This window comes from Pelobates fuscus, chromosome 5 (assembly GCF_036172605.1).
Source record: "Pelobates fuscus isolate aPelFus1 chromosome 5, aPelFus1.pri, whole genome shotgun sequence".
NCBI classification, from domain to species: domain Eukaryota; kingdom Metazoa; phylum Chordata; class Amphibia; order Anura; family Pelobatidae; genus Pelobates; species Pelobates fuscus.
This window is the reverse complement of record NC_086321.1, coordinates 184530165-184549217: the sequence shown is the minus strand read 5'-3', so window position 1 is coordinate 184549217 and position 19053 is coordinate 184530165. Positions and strand designations below refer to the sequence as shown.

At 39.7% G+C, this 19053-nt stretch overlaps 1 protein-coding gene across 2 annotated transcripts in view; it reads left to right on the top strand.

The window, feature by feature from the left end:
• The first annotated feature begins 2004 nt into the window (after window positions 1–2004).
• Window positions 2005–19053, top strand: part of NFATC4 (nuclear factor of activated T cells 4) — an 81156-nt gene continuing 64107 nt past the window's right edge. Inside the window, exons 1-2 of one of the 2 annotated variants that reach the window (XM_063454831.1) lie at window positions 2005–2226; window positions 2752–2914. In XM_063454831.1, the coding sequence (XP_063310901.1) occupies window positions 2182–2226; window positions 2752–2914 (208 nt within the window). In that variant the 5' untranslated portion in view covers window positions 2005–2181. Of the gene's footprint in view, window positions 2227–2270; window positions 2513–2751; window positions 2915–19053 lie in introns of those variants that run through there. The other variant, XM_063454832.1, reaches the window with a different exon arrangement.

The following is a 19053-nucleotide window of genomic DNA, read 5'->3' as shown; positions in this document are numbered from 1 at the left end:
CTTGGAAAGTTACAGGGTTAAATATAGTGCTTGCGAATTAAATTCTCTGCACTTTCTGCCTGGGTTGTCAGGTATGTAAATCAAATTTTAATTAATAAAATCACATAATTATGCTAAAAGATTACTTAAATATACATGTAGAATTTAAATATATATACATATATATGTATTTAAATTATTTGTGTATACTTATGTAATCATTTATGTAATTATATATATTTATCTATATAAATATATTTGCGGTTGTTTGTATTTTATATATAGATATATATAGAATGTCATTCTAAGTGTATTTTGTTATATATATATATTAATAACAAAATACAGTTAGAATGAAATTACATATGTATATATAATTTATTAAAAATATATATATATTTTATTTATTTTATTATTGTATTTATATATTCTTGTAATTATACGTGTATATATATAAATATAAAATATATATATATATATAATATATATACATCTTATATATATGTAACTTCACTCTAAGTGTATTTTAATACTAATATATGTACATATATTAACATTAAAATGCACTACGTATGTTACATATATATATAAGATGTATATATATTATATATATATATTTTATATATTTACATATATATAAATACACATATATAAATACTTGTAATTGATTTTAACATGTTTATTAATATTTTTATTATACTTCCCACCAGCAGGGGGACTGTCTGACATTGCAGACAGTCCCCCTGCTGGCAGATACACAGCCAGCTATAGGGGGCCATGTGATCGCTCTTTGAGAACGAACACATGGCCTCCGGGGGCCTAATTTGCCATGGGAGGCTGCCTGGGCTGTCAGGCAGTCCTCCCGAAGAGGATCGTGGCGGAGTAAATACCTCCGAGCTCCTGGGGCAGAAAGCGGTTACGGCGTTCTATGCCGCCGAAATGGCTTTAAAGCCCATTTAAATGGGGACGGCGTAGAACGCTGTAACGGCGTAAAATTGTTAATTTAGTTTGCAAGTAATGCACAGAGCTCACAACGCAGTGGCACAGGGGGCCACAGCACCGCAAGCCTCTTAACAATAATTACAGAGAAAAGCTCTCTGTATCCAGCATTGCAAGCCTGCCCTTATAACATATAACATAAGCTATAATATAACTACAGCTCCTTATACACACAATGTAACCCCTATTTTTAATAATTATTGGTGTTAATGGGGGCCTCGTGTTTGAGTTTTGCCAACGGCCTCCCTTTTTCTAGAGCCGCCACTGTCTGAATGACTTTAGTGGTCCCTTAACATTCTAGAAGTCAAGTTAATGAGAGATAACATTCAAAAAGTCACATTTTTAACCACCAACATTGCAAAAGGCTAGTTTACAAGAGCTAACATTCTGAAAGTCTAGTCTGTGAAAGCTAACATTCCATGAGATCTAACTTGAGCCCAATTTGTGAGCATCACCTTTGTTAAAGACTAAGTCATGAGAGCTATCAGAGTAAAAGTCTCTAGTTCGCAAAAGCTAACATTTCGAAAGTCTAGTTTTTGAAAGCTAACATTCCAAGTCATTTGCCAGAGCTAACTTTCTGAAAGTCTACCGGTAGTTCGTGACTCTGAAAGTCTAGTTTGCAAAAAAAACAACATTCTCAAAACAGAGTCGTTGATCTTTAAGAATGGTTGACTTTAAAGTAATTTCCTTAATAACACTTTAACAAATGAAACGTTTATAGTTTAACCACTTCCCTGTCTTGTGGCGTATGATCATGTTGCACAGCATGTTGCAGCTGTCTGCAGTGGTTAACTCTTACAGCGCCAGAAGGATAACTGTGAGACTGCATGGGAATGACAGTAAAAGTGATGAATTCCCAGTATTTAATAAACAAACATTTGATCTGTAATACTCCAGAGGAATAGCACTGATTAACACTAATGACCTCACAGTATTTCTGTCACAAGCAGCTGAAGAGTTAAAAGGATTGCTGGGCCATTTACCAAACCAAATTCTTACAGTTTGGTTTCAGAGGAATGGGCTCTCTTCTGAGTCACTTTGAACTGGCAGGTCATGTAGCCAGTCTGGAAGAGGGGCAGGAACCTGCTCAGCCAACCAAAGATCTGTTTGTCAAATGCCTGGGTCTTTTTAAAACAAACCTCCCTTCCAGTGACATACTGTATTTTTAGAGAGAGCACAGGACAGAGCTAGAAAAAGATTGGAATGATGTCAGGACAGGCTGCAGCCAATTGGAAATGTCAAGGGGAGGTGCTGGAAAAGTTCCTTTCTTCTTTTTGGGTTTTCCCTGCCCTGGAACAAAAAAAAAAAAAAAAAAAAAACTATAATAAGTTTCCTATTAAAAAAAAAAAAAAGTCAGGGAAAAAAATCTGGGAGTGAAGGAATGCTAAGGACAGAGTAGTATAGGGTGAATAGCAGCACTAGGGAAGCCGGGGATACTGCAGTGTATAGGAGGATTACCCTATGTCTGGATCTATGTACATACAGTTATATATATATTTATGTATCTGTGCATAGGCAGCAGCAGTCCAGCACGGTAACTTTGTGCTCTGCTTTATGTCTCAATCTAATTCACTTTTCCTTAACTTCTTTTTCAGTGTGACTCTTCAACTTAATCAGCACAATCTTTTTCTGTTTTAGCTTTTTTTTTTTACTTTTATTTGACTGCCTCTAAAATACTTTTTCCGCTTCTATTCTAACTAGTGCAACCTCATCATATTGCAGTTTTTTTTTTAATCTTTGCTATCCCTTTATTAACTGTATTCTCTTTCCCAGTCTGTTCTACTCCTCTGTCCTTCCTGTCTATTCTCCAGTACAAACCCTCTCCCTCCACAAATGGGTGCTGCAATATGTCAGGATGGAGACTTGGATTTCCGACTGATTTTTGGTGAAGAAGATTCTGATTCAATTACCCCCAGGAGTACCCTGCATTCAACCGGTGAGTAACCACACAGACGAATCAAAGGGACTTATATGACTTTACCTAAAATTTTAAGTATCTGGATGAGTAATATGCTGAATATAATCTCTAGGCATCTTTAAGCCTACCAAAAAGTGTCTCTTGGTGTGTTGCAATTTTAGAATCATGTGGCAAAAATATCAGATTGTACAATAAGGCTTGCTAAACCTTTTAAACTGAACATCACAAAACCCATTGTCTTGTTGTACATTTTTTTTTACAGAAATAGCATGTAGACTGTAATGTATGTGTAACTCTTGCAGAGTTGTAGAAATGTCAAACATATTGCAAAGATTAACAACTGAGGCACTCCAAGTGTTAACAAAGTACAGTACAACAGGAGGACATATTTGGGAGCTCGAAGAACGGGTCATGGTCTGAAGATGGAGTCTTCCAAATCGCTGAAACTTATGTAGAATTCTGAAGATACAGCAAGGGCAAAACTATGACAAAAATACTTTGTTTATTGGGTAGTTTCTGTTATATTTATTATTGCATGTATATTACTGAAAGGGGTCTAAATGCAGGAATTCAGCTGTAGCGAAAATTAATACTTTAAATTATCACGTAAAAAGATCTTCCCCAAAAATTAATGGTTTTTTTTCCTTTAATATATAAACTATTTTACTAGCGTATAATTAGCCTCCTTCACAAATTGTTGGTATAGTGGGAATGTAGACATTAATTTCTTATTTTCACTGAGTTTAAACTTTTTGGTAAAAATCAGGCTCACAGTTTGTTCCAACCGACACACTGCCATCTCTTTAACTGCTAATGAGCATTTATTGTCAATGGTGGCAGTTAACGGAGTTGACAAAGAACTTACAAAGAATAGATTTTCATGCTTGGAGCATTCCCTCACTTACAAATATCACCCACTACAAATCTGCCAATTTGGAGAAAAAAAAGTGGTCAGATTCCATGACAACTGTGACAGACAGAAGGTGTTATGAAGTTATATTGCTTGTCATTTACTGATGTGATGCAGAACCAGAAGACACTATTGTGAAAGGACCTTTTACTTACACAATAACAGATACAATGTCCCTGTATATGTGTAAGTCAATTAAACTGTTAGAGACTAAACCCCTGTATAGTCACAGCTGTGTTTATACAAAGATATAGATATTTTGTCAGGACTGATACCAACCAGGTACAGAGACCAGGGAACAAAATATCCACTAAAGAAATACTTATGTGTAATATGCTAAAAATGTGACTGACTGTGTGAGTGATTTAGGTAGACAGACATGCCTGATGTTTCAGTGACTTGCTAGGTGCATTGTATTTCATAGATATTGATAGACTGTGGTTCTGGACATTCGATTACAGATGTAACCCCTGTGGATTACACACCAAACTGGGAATGGTCAAATTTTAGAACGCAATAACCAAACTGGACACTTGCTGAGAGTTTTTACATTTCAGCAATTTGTCCTAAAAGTTGAAGTGATCTGGTGATTTATTGGGTAGTCCTGAGTTGTACACCTATACTACAGGTACTGGGTATTAGTATTAAAAACAAATGCACAAACCAAACTAATCAGAGCTTTTACCACTTGACTCTTGGAAATACATAGTGATGCTTATTTGCCAGTGCAATATGAAATATATATTGTGAAAACTTATTCTGGCAGTCCAATATATTTTCACTACTCCTTTTGTCAGCTAGGTAGGGATGCCCGCATTTCTTTCAGCATGCTTTAAAGTCATTTGAATTATAATTGGTGGTGGCACTGGCTATTAAGTAGTGTTCTGCTTGATCTTTGCTTTATATGAGTGAGTATGATTTGAATTAGTCGGTGTAGAAATGGTATCCTAGTTGGATGATGGATCACGATGATAAAAACTTTGCCTTAATCGTTGCACGTGTTGAAAGCAATAAGGACACCACTACCTGGTTGAAAGGGAAAGCACTCCCCTACATTAGTAATATAAAACACTAAAACGAGCCATGGCAGGAGCTCTGGTCCATGTTAGTTCATCTACAATATTTACTATGGGTGCAAAATGTTGTGCTATTCAAATTATTCTTTTTTTCTGTATGCATATATACACCTGTAAAAACACCATTGTCTTCATGCGACAGTAAGTTTAAAGGATATTAAAAAGTCCACTAAAAAACAAGGATAACAACTCATTATAGTTATAATAACATCCTTCCTACACTTTTATTTGCTTTCTGAATGCTCCCCCCATGTTTCACTCAATCACGATATGAATGAAACATCAATTAAGTTACAGATAGCGAATTGCCATTTTGGATTCAAGGAACAATGTGTCCGAGTTTGTGGCACAAACTTTTTTTTTTCTTTTGCCGTCTTTTGGATCAACCTCATAGATGTGTGCATAGTTGTACTTGATGGACGTAAGTCTTTTTTTCAACCAGGATTACTATGTTACAGAAGGTACCCATGCTTATAGGCACCGCTAAGCATTTCCGAGAGCCATGTGACAAGAGCTCTGAGTACTGTGTATTAGCTTTTATTGAAATACTGTACAAGGTTCCATAGTAGGTTTCAATATTATTTTCTTTCATATACTCAACTATTTTTTATTTTTTTTAGATCTTGCATCAAATTAAGTTTATTAACCTTCATGTATCTTATCTCACAAAAGCAACCCACTTATTTTGCTTGGTTAAGAGAAAATAACAGTGTTTCAACAACTTTGTGTGATCACTATGGTATCACACAAAGTTGTTGAAACACTGTTATTTTCTCCTAACCAAGCAAAATAAGTGGGTTGCTTTTGTGAGATAAGATACATGAAGGTTAATAAACTTCATCTTGGCAGTGAACACTAAATAAAAAAAAGATATAACAATGTATACATTATAATTCAAAATATTTTGTGATGGCTTTGTTGTATGATGAGTCACCAAAAAACCTTGCCGATTGGCTTTAACGTAAACAGCTATTTGTGTAGTTTATCAAGGAAAAACACAGATTTGAGATATAACATACAGGGCTAGGTTCCAATAACAATTTGCGCACCATTGCAGTGTCATTTACACCTCGTGTCGTTATTATTGGCATTAGTCATATCAAGATTTCAAGCAATCAGAGAGTAGTGTTGTGACACAGGTGTTTCCATCCTCGCCACAGACACAGTATGACATCTGACCTGAGCTGGCTTCTGTTTCCTTCTGATGTGGGTTGTCTAAAATGACAAAACTAATCAGTATCCATAAACATAACATAAATACAGAACACCACACTGACTAAGCATTCAGCGCTATTCAAGAATTATTGTTGATACCGAGCTCCACCACACTACTGCACAACAAAATATACTTAACCCTTTCTGGGGCACTGAAGCTTACCCTGTATAATTCTTTGGACTATAGTGTAGCTTAGGCCAGGGGTACAGCAACCTTCGGCTCTAGATGATATGGTCTACATCTCCCATAATGCTATTACAGCAACAATGCTGGTAAAGAATCATGGAACATGTAGTCCACAACGGAATGCCGAAGGTTGCCTATACCTGGCTTAGGCGATCAACTCCTGCAACACAAACATTAAAGGAACAGGCATTTTATCACAGAAAAGTCAACTGAAATTAGACTTGTATTACTATATATTATTTATATTGCCATATATAGTGGTGTTGATCTTGGTATTGATGCTGGCTGTACCACATTTGTTGGTGGTGGCTCCTGCGCCTTCCTGATAAGCTTCAATGCCATAAGCAACAATAGAGTACTGCATGGCTTTAATGCATGACAAAACACAGAAAAAATGGGCATGCATCCTCACCCGTTTTTTTCTGGTTGACTGGGATTATTTCCTGAACCTATAGTTAAAAGGTAGACTACATTATTGATGTACAGTCATATCAGATGTTACCCAGCTTATATTACGATTTTGTAAGAAAGTCTATGGATATATCCCTCCATAGGCTAATAGATAAATACTTGGGATTTCTGCTTAAAAATGCAGATTAAATAATGAAAATGATTGGTCAGTTTAGGAAATCATATACTTGCTAAGTAAAACCTACATTCTCCTGCAACCCCGGGCGACCACAATGCAAGCAGAGAAGTCATCATCGGGTCTCTTTAAAAACATGCAAAGCTGCCGTTTTAGTATATACTGTTTTTTTTGTTTTTTTTTCAATCTTTGTTTTATTAAGGCAGGTTATAGTTGTACAACAATTGGAAAAGGAGTCACAATAGATGTAGAGGTTAGCATGACATTTTCAGGAACAGTCTAAGATACATGTCAATGATAGGCCCCAATTGCACTTATGCTCCTTATGGGGTCTGCCTCATTTTATAACTTTGTAAAGAAAATAAAGGTAACAGGTGTGGCCTGAACAGACAATCAACACAAGTATGCTATGTTTGCATGACTTGCTGTTGATGCGAGACTAAACTATCATGTGCGCATCAGTGGCTTGACTACAGAAATATACTTCAGTATAAGGTGCACGTGTAGTGTGACGTCAAGTTAATGAAAACATATGACGGAATAGTACACAGGCTTTGTCCACTGCGTCTATCCCCACACCCCAACACTCGCAACAGAAAAGTAACTGGGGGTGAAGATATAACTTACACATAATGAAAAACATATAACACTTGAAAAGGATGAATCACATTGGAAGTATGCAGCTGGTCATATATAGAAAAATAACCCACATAACATAATCAGGCTCCCTTCAGAGCTCGGTCGATTAGTACCTAACGAACAGTACCCAGCTAGGTAGCAGAACACGTGTGCTGCTTGGACCCACTGGTTTAACAGCTAAAATGGGCGATGTCAACATGTGTATTACGGAGCTTGCCAGACTCTTGCGTATGTTAATAAACCTGAGACAGAAGGTAAAAATCATGGTATCAAACCTACATTCCTTATCAGTGGGTAGCTGCAAGGACGCGTAACTGGGGAAAGTGAGCTCTGTCTAATGATATGTACTGAAATACAAGCTGTACTAGGCTCCGTGAGGTTGGGCTATTCCCAGCTGCGGTAGGCATATGAGCATTCAGTAAGATATAGTGGAAACCAAAATAGTAATCTCTCGGGCGAGTATGCTCAGCTATTCAAAATACCCAGTGTACACATACACTAGCGATTAGGCTAATTGCCCGCGCTACACCCCAGTAGGAAGGGTAATCTGCGAGGTATGAAGAGGCACGGGAATGTCGGGAAGTAGAAATCACTGCTGAAAGTTAGGGTGCTCTAAGGTTACCAGGGCAGGTTTTATCATAATAATACTTTTGATTTACAGGCAAGCAGCCAATGCCCTAGGGAGGTAATTCCCAGCTGCGTAAAACTGTACTGCTACTCGGATTAAGAAAATCCTTATAACCAGAAAAAGAAAATAAACCTTATCGAGAATACTAAACTAAAAGAGTGTAGATAGGTCTGACTTAGCTTTAATAAGATGCTATCGGCCTACAAGCTTCATGTGATAGGTTCAGGTTGCTATGTATGGGGCCTATGGCTAAGAACGGTGGATTTAACCCTGCTCACACCAGAATTTTCCATCAGGGATTTAAATCCCAGATGACAGAGGTTAGACTCAGGTATGATTGATACCTGGGACTCCGTGGTGTGAGCAGGTATTTAACTCTGCTCACACTATGTTGCTGCCACCGGTATTTAAATCTCTATTCAAAGGGTCTTCCCTTTGAAAGCTGCATACAGCTCATCTGTCAGTCTGGACCCACTAAATATGGCCCCAGCTGACAGAGGGGAGCCCCAAGTATCACTTATAGCCTGGGACTCCCTGGTTTGAGCAGGTATTTAACTCTGCTCAAATTATGTTGGTGCCACCGGTATTTAAATCTTTACTTAAAGGGACTTCCCTTTGAGAACTGCATACAGCTCATCTGTCAGCCTGGACCCGCTAAACATGGCCTCAGCTGACAGAGGGGAGCCTCAAGTATCAGTTAGGGCCTGGAACTACCTGGTGTCAGGAGGGATTTAAACATGCTTGTACCAAAACGTTCGGACGTGTCATTACACCCTAATGTCATTAAAACCAATGCTTTGTATGGTGTAATGACACATACAAATGTCTTTAAGGGGTTCAAATTATTCCAAAAGTAAAAAAGTCCATCTTTCTGAAGACCACCTAAAGCACAAAAATAATGTTGAAGCTTTACTCAAAACTCACTATGTGACTCTTATAGTTGCCAACTGTCCTGTTTTTGCCACCACAGCCCCATGTTTTAGGGTCCTGTTCTGGAAAAAAATGGGTCCCAGGACATGTCCTGCATAGTTGACAAACAGACCAAACTGTTCACCTTGTGTCTGCCATGCTGGAAGAAAATGATTACACTTTACTTCCCCCCAGCGCACAAATTAAGTAAATTAGGGCGCTCTGTAATAAGAAGGGAAGGATGTCTCTGACTTGGAACAAAATGGGGCTGCTTTCAGTGCTCCCAGCCCATACCTGAGTATGTGAGAGATGACAGAGGTCTTCCTTTAGTAGTTTGTGATATGTATTGGGCATTGTGTGTGTGTGTGGATGTATGTATTAGATAGTGTCTCTGTATGGATGTAGGGAATAGGCATTGTGTGTATATATATATATATATATATATATATTCCTGAAAGAGTGCACTCAAAGGACTTGTATAAATTTTCAAATAAATGCTTTAATTCAGCAAATATGTACCAAGTGTACAGATCAAGTCGACGTTTCAGTCCAAACGGACTTTTATCAAGATAAAGATAAAAGTCAGTTTGGACTGAAACGTCGACTTGATCTGTACACTTGGTACATATTTGCTGAATTAAAGCATTTATTTGAAAATTTATACAAGTCCTTTGAGTGCACTCTTTCGGGAATATATGGAGTGGCTGGAGCTGTTGCACCGAGGCATCGAACAAGACCGGTTAAATTGAGTGCGGGGCACTTGGAATCTATATATATATATATATATATATATATATATATATATATATATATATATAGATGTATATATTGGGTAGTTTGTCTATGTGTATGGTTGTATGTATTAAAGCTTGCGTGTGTTGACATGTTTTGATCATGCATTGTGCGTTTGTGCAAATGGATGTATAGATTATGCAGTGTATACATCTTCATCTGGCTCCTTTCACTACAAGTGTCTACCTTATGTCTCCTTTCCCTCTTTCTTTCTACGTGCATGTCTCATTTACAAATATCAGATTTGATAGGTCTCTTTTAAAATTTAAGTTGGAATAGCAAAGTTAGAAAAACTTTCAGGTATAGTGAATACTTTTTCCAACCTTTCTATTTTGGCCTTATTTCTCAACAAATTGTTTAATGAATGACCGATTTGAGAAAAAAAAGCACACAGGAAAAGAACAAGAGACATGGCTACACCATTACAACCCCATCTGTAGCGATTTCCAATAATGCCACAAAAGAGGGAAAAAAATATTATTGACAGCAACCTATTCACAAACATATTAACTATATACTTGAATATTCTGTTTTTGCAAAACACCACGCAGGCCTTTAAAAAAAAATATCTATAGAATCTGATAAGATAATATCTTCAAGTAGTGCATTCCACATTTTATTGTTCTTATTTTAAAGAACCTTTTCCTCTGTTGTAAGCGAAAAAAAACCTTTCTTCCAGGCTCAATGGGTGACTTCTTGTCTGTTGTATATTCCGGCTAAAGAATAGTTAGTTCGTAGCGGTTTGTACTGACCCTCTGGAATGCCTTATTTTGTAAAGAAAACAAATGCAGTTTTTCTAGCCTTTCTTCAAAACCAATATTTCCATCCCGTATTAATTTTGTATCTCGTCTCTGTAGTTTTTCTAGTTCTGCAATATATTTCTTTAAAACAGGTACTCAAAATTGCACCACATATTTAAGATGGAGTCTTACCATTGAATTATATGGAGGCAAAATTATATTTTGATCATGTGAATCTACCCATTTATTTTTTTATTTTTTTTTTGTATTCTTTATTTTTGCTGTGCATAAATAACATGAGCATGTCAATAATGCCACAACAGCATATTCAGACAGTTTGAGCACACAGAATTGTTAACAGTCATGCAGCATTTAGATGAAACGCACAGATTTTTGGTAATAAAACCGGCTAGGTACAAACTGGCTAGTTACATTTGTCATTATTAGTTACTTGTCGCTTGGTAACAGTAGCTTAGGGTTAATAGTTATATTGAGTATCATCGCTTTAGTATTTAAACAATGGTTCGATTAGCTAGTTGATTAACTAAGAATATAAACGAACAAAGTAGGCAACAGAGGCATATTAAACATGGTACTTGGTTGACATGCAGGCGTGGGAGACATATTAGATACAGATTGGTAATGCACCTAAAGATAAGCTGCTCAGCTGAGGCAGTAGTAGGGATCGAATCAGTGGAAAGTGAAAAATTAACGAGATTAGTGAAAATGTGCGCAATTGCAGTAGAGATATGCATTAAGTAGGGACTGACTTGCTATCTATGTGCTAGGTAGAGTAACTAGTGTAGACTATGCTAAACAACTGATAAACATGTTAAGGTTTGTAATATGTTCACTGTGGTCTGGGGTCTTGGGTGGCATGCCGTCCTTTAAGCTGAGTAGTCCCAGTTGCGTGGCATGATTGGTGCAATGTCCCTTCATCCTATGCCTTCCTTCAGAAGGCGGCAGGCGCCCTGCTGTGGGTCTTTCAGAGTTCTCTCCTCAGTGGGCCGCGGAGGGGCTTTCCACCCACAACACACACCTGCGTCAAGCCTCCCTGTCTCCTGGTCAGCGTCGCGGCTGGTATTGTGAGCTGGTAAGGTAGTAGCGCCCTGTTTGAGGAGGGTAGTTGGGGCCGCTGAGGTGCGGGCAGGTGGGGCGGTATCCATACCTCAACCCTACTTAAAGTATAAGTGACCTTCCCTGTGGCATTGGGGCGCAAGTGCTGGTGCCCAAGATACCTTGTGCTGTTTCTCCCCGTGCCAGTCCCCGGTGGGGAGGCTCACTGGAGGTACGAGAGGGATATCAGCCCAGACGGTCTCCTGGGCAACCCGGCTTGGATCGGGATAACCCCCACCGATCCGGGGGGGGGGAGCATCATGCCACCGGTGCGGCTAACGAGAGGATGGGGAGATCGGCCGCCTCTCCCACGTTCCCGCGCCTGTAGGCCGCGTTCATGCATCCGTGGATTTCGTGCACCGATTCTCACAAGACGGGTATCCTTTTGTTCAGTGGGGCACACTGAGCTCAGGCAGGGAAGTCTTGTGCGGGTGAGAGCTGTTTTTGCCTATTTTTTAAGCAGTTTTCCGGGTTTAGCTGCAGGAGCTCTGCAGCCATGCGTGTGGTCAGGATGCTGATCAGGCTCCGCCCCCGAATCTACCAATTTTTACATATGACAGACAGCACCTTACTAGCTTTTGTTATAGCAGACTGTCATGGTATACTGTTGCCTAGTTTGTTTTCTATAATTGTTTCCTAGTACTTTTCATTAGACGGTATCCATACCTCAACCCTACTTAAAGTATAAGTGACTTGTGGGATCATTATTCCAAACTGCATGACTTTGCCTTTTTCTTTATTGAATCTCATTTGCCAGTGCAGAGTCCCCAATTTAATCCAAATCCTTCTGTAGATAAGACAAAAAGTCACCCATCATGTTCAGACTGTTTTATCTTACCTAGTTTTGTGTCATCTGCAAACGACAATGCATACATTTCAATGCCCCTCCAAGATCATTTATAAACAGATCACAGGACCCAGAACCGAACCATCAGACACTCCACTTGCCACTTTTGTCCATTTGAAAATACCGTATTTAATTTACAACTACTTTCTGACTCTATCTTTAAACCAGTATTCTATCCGAGAGCACGTTTTTTCATCTGAACCAACTGATTCCGATTTAATAGTAACCTTTGGTGTGGGACTGTATCAAATGCTTTTGCAAAATCCAAGTATATCACATCTACTGGAGCACCCCGACATAAAAAAAAGAGACAGACTGGAAAAACTAAGTAGAGAAGAGTAAGCAAAGAAAGCATAATGATGGAGACTGCAAGTAGAGAAAAGAGTGCAAGCATTTTTATTAAAGGAGCACTATAGGGTCAGGAACACAAACATGTATTCCTAACCCTATAGGGTTAAAACCACCATCTGGCCCCTCATGCCTCCCTAAAAATAGTAACACTTACTTGTATTCAACTCTGCATGCTGTTTGCCTCAGAAAAACAAGCTGTCTGCTGACATCATCAGAAGTAGTGGCCTGATCCAATCACAATGCTTCCCCATAGGATTGGCTTAGACTGACAAAGAGGCAGCTATGGGGCAGAGCCAGCACAATTCAAACACAGCCCTGGCCAATCAGCATCTCCTCATAGAGATGAATTGAATCAATCTCTATGAGGAAATTTCAATGTCTGCATTCAGAGGGTGGAGACACTGACTGTTTGGATGCATTTTAGGCAGCCATGACCCAGGAAGGACATCTAACAGCCATCTGAGGAGTGGCCAGTGAAGTTATCACTAGGCTGTAATGTAAACACTGCATTTTCTCTGAAAAGACAGTGTTTACAGCAAAAAGCCTGAAGATAATGATTCTACACACCAGAACAAATGCAATAAGCTCTAGTTGTTCTGGTGACTATAGTGTCCCTTTAAGAGAGATGAATGGGGAAAAGGGGAAAAAACAGTTAAAAAAAATGTTAAAGCATGAAGACTGTGAAGCATAAAGATGTTAAAGCATGAAGTATTCACTAAACAGAAAATTGTAGCAAAATGAAAACCAAATAGCAAAATATAGACCACAACAAACTACTAGTACATGGTAAGGGGTGACCTGAGGTGCTACACAGAAAGGGAAGCTAAACATTGTAACCATAAAGAGGAAAAAAAAAAATATATAGCAAATGTAAAATAATACTTTGATTTCTAAAACAATCACTGCAAAAAAAAAGGATAGATTCTGGAAAAAATAATCAAACAAAACAACATATAGCCATATTCTGATACCTTTATTGTGTGCAGGATGACGTTTCACACTTCTTTGTCTCCCCATCCCTGTTTTAAGTTAAAACACGGCTCACAGCAAATAGGACAAATTTAAAAATTCAATACTATTTAGCCATGCAGTGCAATTTATTTACCATCTGATAGTCTATACATTATTGGAGCAGCATTGGCTAAATACTTTATATTTTTTTCTGCTTATAATTAATGTAATTAAGAATATGATACCTGCCAATAAGAATCCAACAAATCACTGTACCGAGCTTATTCCAGACAAGCAGGTTTACATCCTACCACATATTGGTTACAAACTATAGACTACCGCTCTAACAACCTTCCATAAGTCTCTCACATACACACAGAACACCACATCCACTCAAATCCAAGCTCTTTGCAGCATGAAAATAGTAGAAACACAGATGGCATGAATCTCCACATGGCAATTAGAGCTGTAAATAGAACCTGTAACTAAAAAACATACAGGTCTGACATTTCTAAGGACACTGAGTATCAAACTAAAGTATTTAAATGTGCAGATCCTTCACCTAAAATGCCAACATAGCCAGGCGACCACAAAGCTCTTTAATATACACTGATCAGCCATAACATTAAAACTAGTGACAGGTGAGGTGATAACATTGATTATATTGTTACAATGGCACATGTTAAGGCGTGGGATATATTAGGCAGTAAGTGAATAGTCAGTTCTTGAATTTCATGTGTTGGAAGCAGGAAAAATAGGCAAGCAAAAAGATCTGCGACTTTGACAATGACTAAATAGTGATGGCTAGATGACTGGGTTAGAGCAGCTCCAAAACAGCAAGTCTTGTGTGCTGTCTCCAGTATGCAGTGGTTAGTACCTATCAAGTGTGAGGAAGGACATTGATGCATGTGGGGAGTGAAGGCTCGCCAGTCTGGTCCGATCACACAGAAGAGCTACCATAGCTCAAATTCTGAAAAACATAATGCTGGCCATGATATTAAGGTGTCAGAACACCCAGTGCATCCCAGTTTTCTGCGCATTGGGCTGTGTAGCGGCAGGCCGGTCAGAGTGCCCATGATGATCCCTATCACTGCCTAAGCGCCTTAAATAAGGACATGAGCGTAGAACATGGAGCAATGAAACAAGTTTGCCTGGTCTGATAAATCATGTTTTCTTTTAGACCAGGTGGATTTCTGGGCACGTGTGTGTTGTTTACCTGTGAAAGAAATGGCAGCAGGATGCACTATGGGAAGAAGGCAGGCAGGCGGAGGCAGTGTTATGCTCTAGGCCAGGGGTAAGCAACCTTTTAGCAGCACTGTGCCGATATAGGATTGTGATGTCCCGTAGCGTGCCGGTTTTTTTTTTTTTTTAAATGAGGTGTGTATGCTGCCGTATCCTGCTTGTGTTATTTTTACTGTAATTGCTTTGTATCGTTGTATTTGTGCATATATGCAGGGCCGTCTTTAATATTGACTGGACCCTGGGCAAAGCATTTTTTGGGGGCCCCCAGGCATGCAATCACGTCCTCCACCTCAACGCAGTGGCGGACCTAAAGTAGAGAGGTGCAAGAATTTTTTTGGGCCTCCCTGTTGCACGAGTGATTAAAAGGTAGATCCCCATCTGTCGTGCAACTCCAGTAATGCATTGACAGCTGGGGCTCTACCATTTACCCATGTTTCCAGGTCTTAGCACTAAGCGGTTTTTGTGTGTTCGAATGTAAACAGGTTTTTGTATGGAATATGTTTGTATGTGGTGTTGGCCTGACTGCAAGCATGTATTTGTGTAGTGTTGTTTTATTAATTCAGGGGTGTATTTACATATAATTTTGGTGTGTAACACAGACATGTGTTTGTACGTAGTGTTGAAATTTGAATGTAAGGGTGTATTTGTGTGTAGTGTTAGTGTGTGAATGCTGAGATGTATGCACATATGCACGCACACAGAGATATACACACACTGAAACACACACACAGACATACTGACATACTGACACACACACACAGATATACTGACACAGATTTACTGACACACACACACAGACATACTAACACACACACACACACACAGATATACTGACACACAAACATACTGACACACACACAGATACACTGACACACAGATATACTGACACACACAGACAGACATACTGACACAGACATGCTGACACACACACACTGACATACTGACACACACAGATATACCGACACACACATACTGACACACAGACATATTTACACACACACTGACAGACATACTGACACAGACATACACACACACAGATATACTGACATACACAAAAATTACACTTTTAAACCCACCCTCCAGTTTCCTACCTTTCCTGCTGGTGGCTGAAGGTGTTGGGAGTTGGGGTCCGGCTCTCTCGGCCACCCCCCCTCCACTCTGCCTACTCTTCGTTCCCGCGCGCTCCTCTCTTTGTGGGAGGAAGTGATGCACTTCCTCCCAGCCTGTTGCCAAAAAGCAAGGGGCCTGCTCGCGCTGTTAAAGCGCCTCAGTGCGCCACCGGGACCCTGCTGACAGAAGCCCACCGGGTGGCCCTTTGTGCACGGGCCACCCGGTGGGCCTCCTTAGTGTGCGGATTACCGGCCGGGGGTTAGAAATAGTTGAGGCCAGCGGGGCTCATGGTGCAGCTGCCCAGTTTGCCCCACGTTAAAGACGGCCCTGCGTATATTAGCTATTATATTGTATATGTTCATGAGTAGTTTATGGTATTGTGTATGATACATATGAATGTGAGTTGTGTATGGGGGCTGCTTGTGGAATTGTGTGGATGGATATGTCACATTGTGTGTTTGGTAGTGTGTGGGGGGGCTGTTTGAGGTATTGCATGTGAGAGACTGCATGTGGGGTTGTGTGCATGTATGTGGATTGTTAGTGGTGTTGCGTTTGTGCAGATTATGTGTATGTTTGTGTGTGGGCTGTCCGTACTATTTGTATGAGGGATTACACAGGAATGCAGGATTCTGCATTCCTGTGTATATCTAGCAGTGTGGGTGGCTTCCCTGGGTTCCAGTGGGGACCAGACCGGCCAGGTACATGTCAAGGACAGGAGCTGCAACAGCAACTGCGAGCTGCTCTACTACAGTGTGGATTCCTATTCACAAGTGCTGTGAGGAAGTGATCTGAGATCACTTCCTCTTCGTGCTGCAATGCATAAATTGAGGATTGTCCTTCACCACCTTTTCGGATTAGCAGATATCTGAAGTTTTACTGGGACTCCTGATAGGCCAGAGCCTATTTGTCTCTAGCAGCCTTGAGTGCCGTGCAAAGACACCTCGAGTGCCGTGCATGGCACTAGTGCCGTAGGTTGCCTACCTCTGCTCTAGGCAATGTTCTGGTGGGAATTTGGTCTTGGCATTCATGTGGATGTTTCTGACACATATCACCTACCTAGAGATTGTTATCCCCTTCATAGCTTTGGTGTTCCCTTCAGGCAGTGGCCCCTTTCAGCAGGATAAAGCACCCTGCCACACTGCAAAATAATTTTCAGGAATGATTTTTAGGAAAATGACAAAGAGTTCAAGGTGTTGCCTTGGCTTCCACATTTACTTGATCTCAATCCGATTGGGCATCTGTGGGATGTGCCGGAGGCCCTGTCTTGCAACTTGCAGCACTTAAAGGATCTACTTCTAATGTCTTGGTGGCAGATAGCACAGGACTTGTTCGGAGGTCGTGTGGAGCCCATGTCTCAATGCATGAGAGCTGTTTTGGCAGCACGAGGGTGATCTACACAATATTAGGCAGGTGGTTTTATTATTGTGGATGATCGCTGTATCAGCTTGGTTTTCAATAACATGCATCTTGCAGGAAGAAAAACATCTGACTGTTAATTATTTTTTTACATATATACCAAGGCTGGTATTTTGTACATACACTTTGAAATTGTCTAATTTTCCTACCTACTTTGAAATACTAAACTTATATAACCATTGGCCTTTATCCATGCTTGGAAAGCTGTCTATTGGCTTTGTATCATGCTTAGGCCAGCAATCTGTCTCTCACATGCTTTCATGATTTGCCATGATTCACTTCCACACTTGGTGGGAGGTTATTCCATTTATTTACCATCCTTTCCATTATGGGTGCCACCAAGTTGGCATTTTAAAACCAGCCTCATGGAATGAAACACATGGCCATAGGAAGGAAAAACATGGAAACAATAATATGGCCTGTCCAGTGTTTTGTTTCCAGAAAATGTCTCAAATCCCACCTATTATGCTTAATGCTTCCCTTGAATCAGTGTTCAGCTCTACAATAGGAAATGCCACAATAATATAATCTTATACACATAACTACCCAATGTATTAAGTGATTTAGGCCTTACTGCCCAGGCACACCCTCCACACATAATCTCCTATTTTGTTGCTGTAAAACAGTTAATTCTCTTACTCACTTTTTTGTATGTGTTTTATTCTTTCTCAAAGCCAATATTTTTGGAGCTTTGGCATTTATTCACTAAACTGTGCATTATAGTGATCAGAAAAGCAGGTTGCCCAACATGAGCAAAAATAGCCCAGTTGTCATTTTAGCTATGTTAGAGAATTTCTGCGTATCTGCTATTTTTGCCTAAACTTTGCAGCTTGGTTTTCAATTCACTACAATTTATCGGTTAAGAGAAGAAACCCTTTTACAAGAGCTGTAAAAGTTTGTTTTCACTAAAGTGTACATTTTTGTGAATTCAAAGTGAACTTCAAATTGTAGTCAAAATTATCTCGATTGAAAACAGGGAGAATTTTTCCAGTTCAGCCATTTTGGTGTTTAAATTCACTTTCCATGCTCAATAATTCTCACTGTAGTAAATAACCAACCCTGTTTGTCTCTTTTTTTTCCTTTGCGTTGTTTTTCTCTGACTTGTAACTAAAACCTTCATTTCTTGTTCCCCTCTCTCTCTCTTCTCTTTGTTGTTTTTAATCCATTTCTCCTACTCTCACCTTCCCTCGGTTTCTGGCGTCCCCCCTCTCCCTCCCTCTGCCTTGTTTAGAATATCATTCTTATTTAGCTATTCCAACATGTGGTATAAATTAGTCCCTCGGAGGTTTGGCAGGCGAGCGTTGCCATGGTGACGGTGATTTCGGCTGGCGTAGTTTGGGCTGGTGGGGAGGTGAAGGGGGAGTAATTGGGTGCACATGTCCCTGAACTTCTGGATAGCTTTATGGGGCTGAGGGGGAGGGATCCCGTGAGCTGCAGAGTGT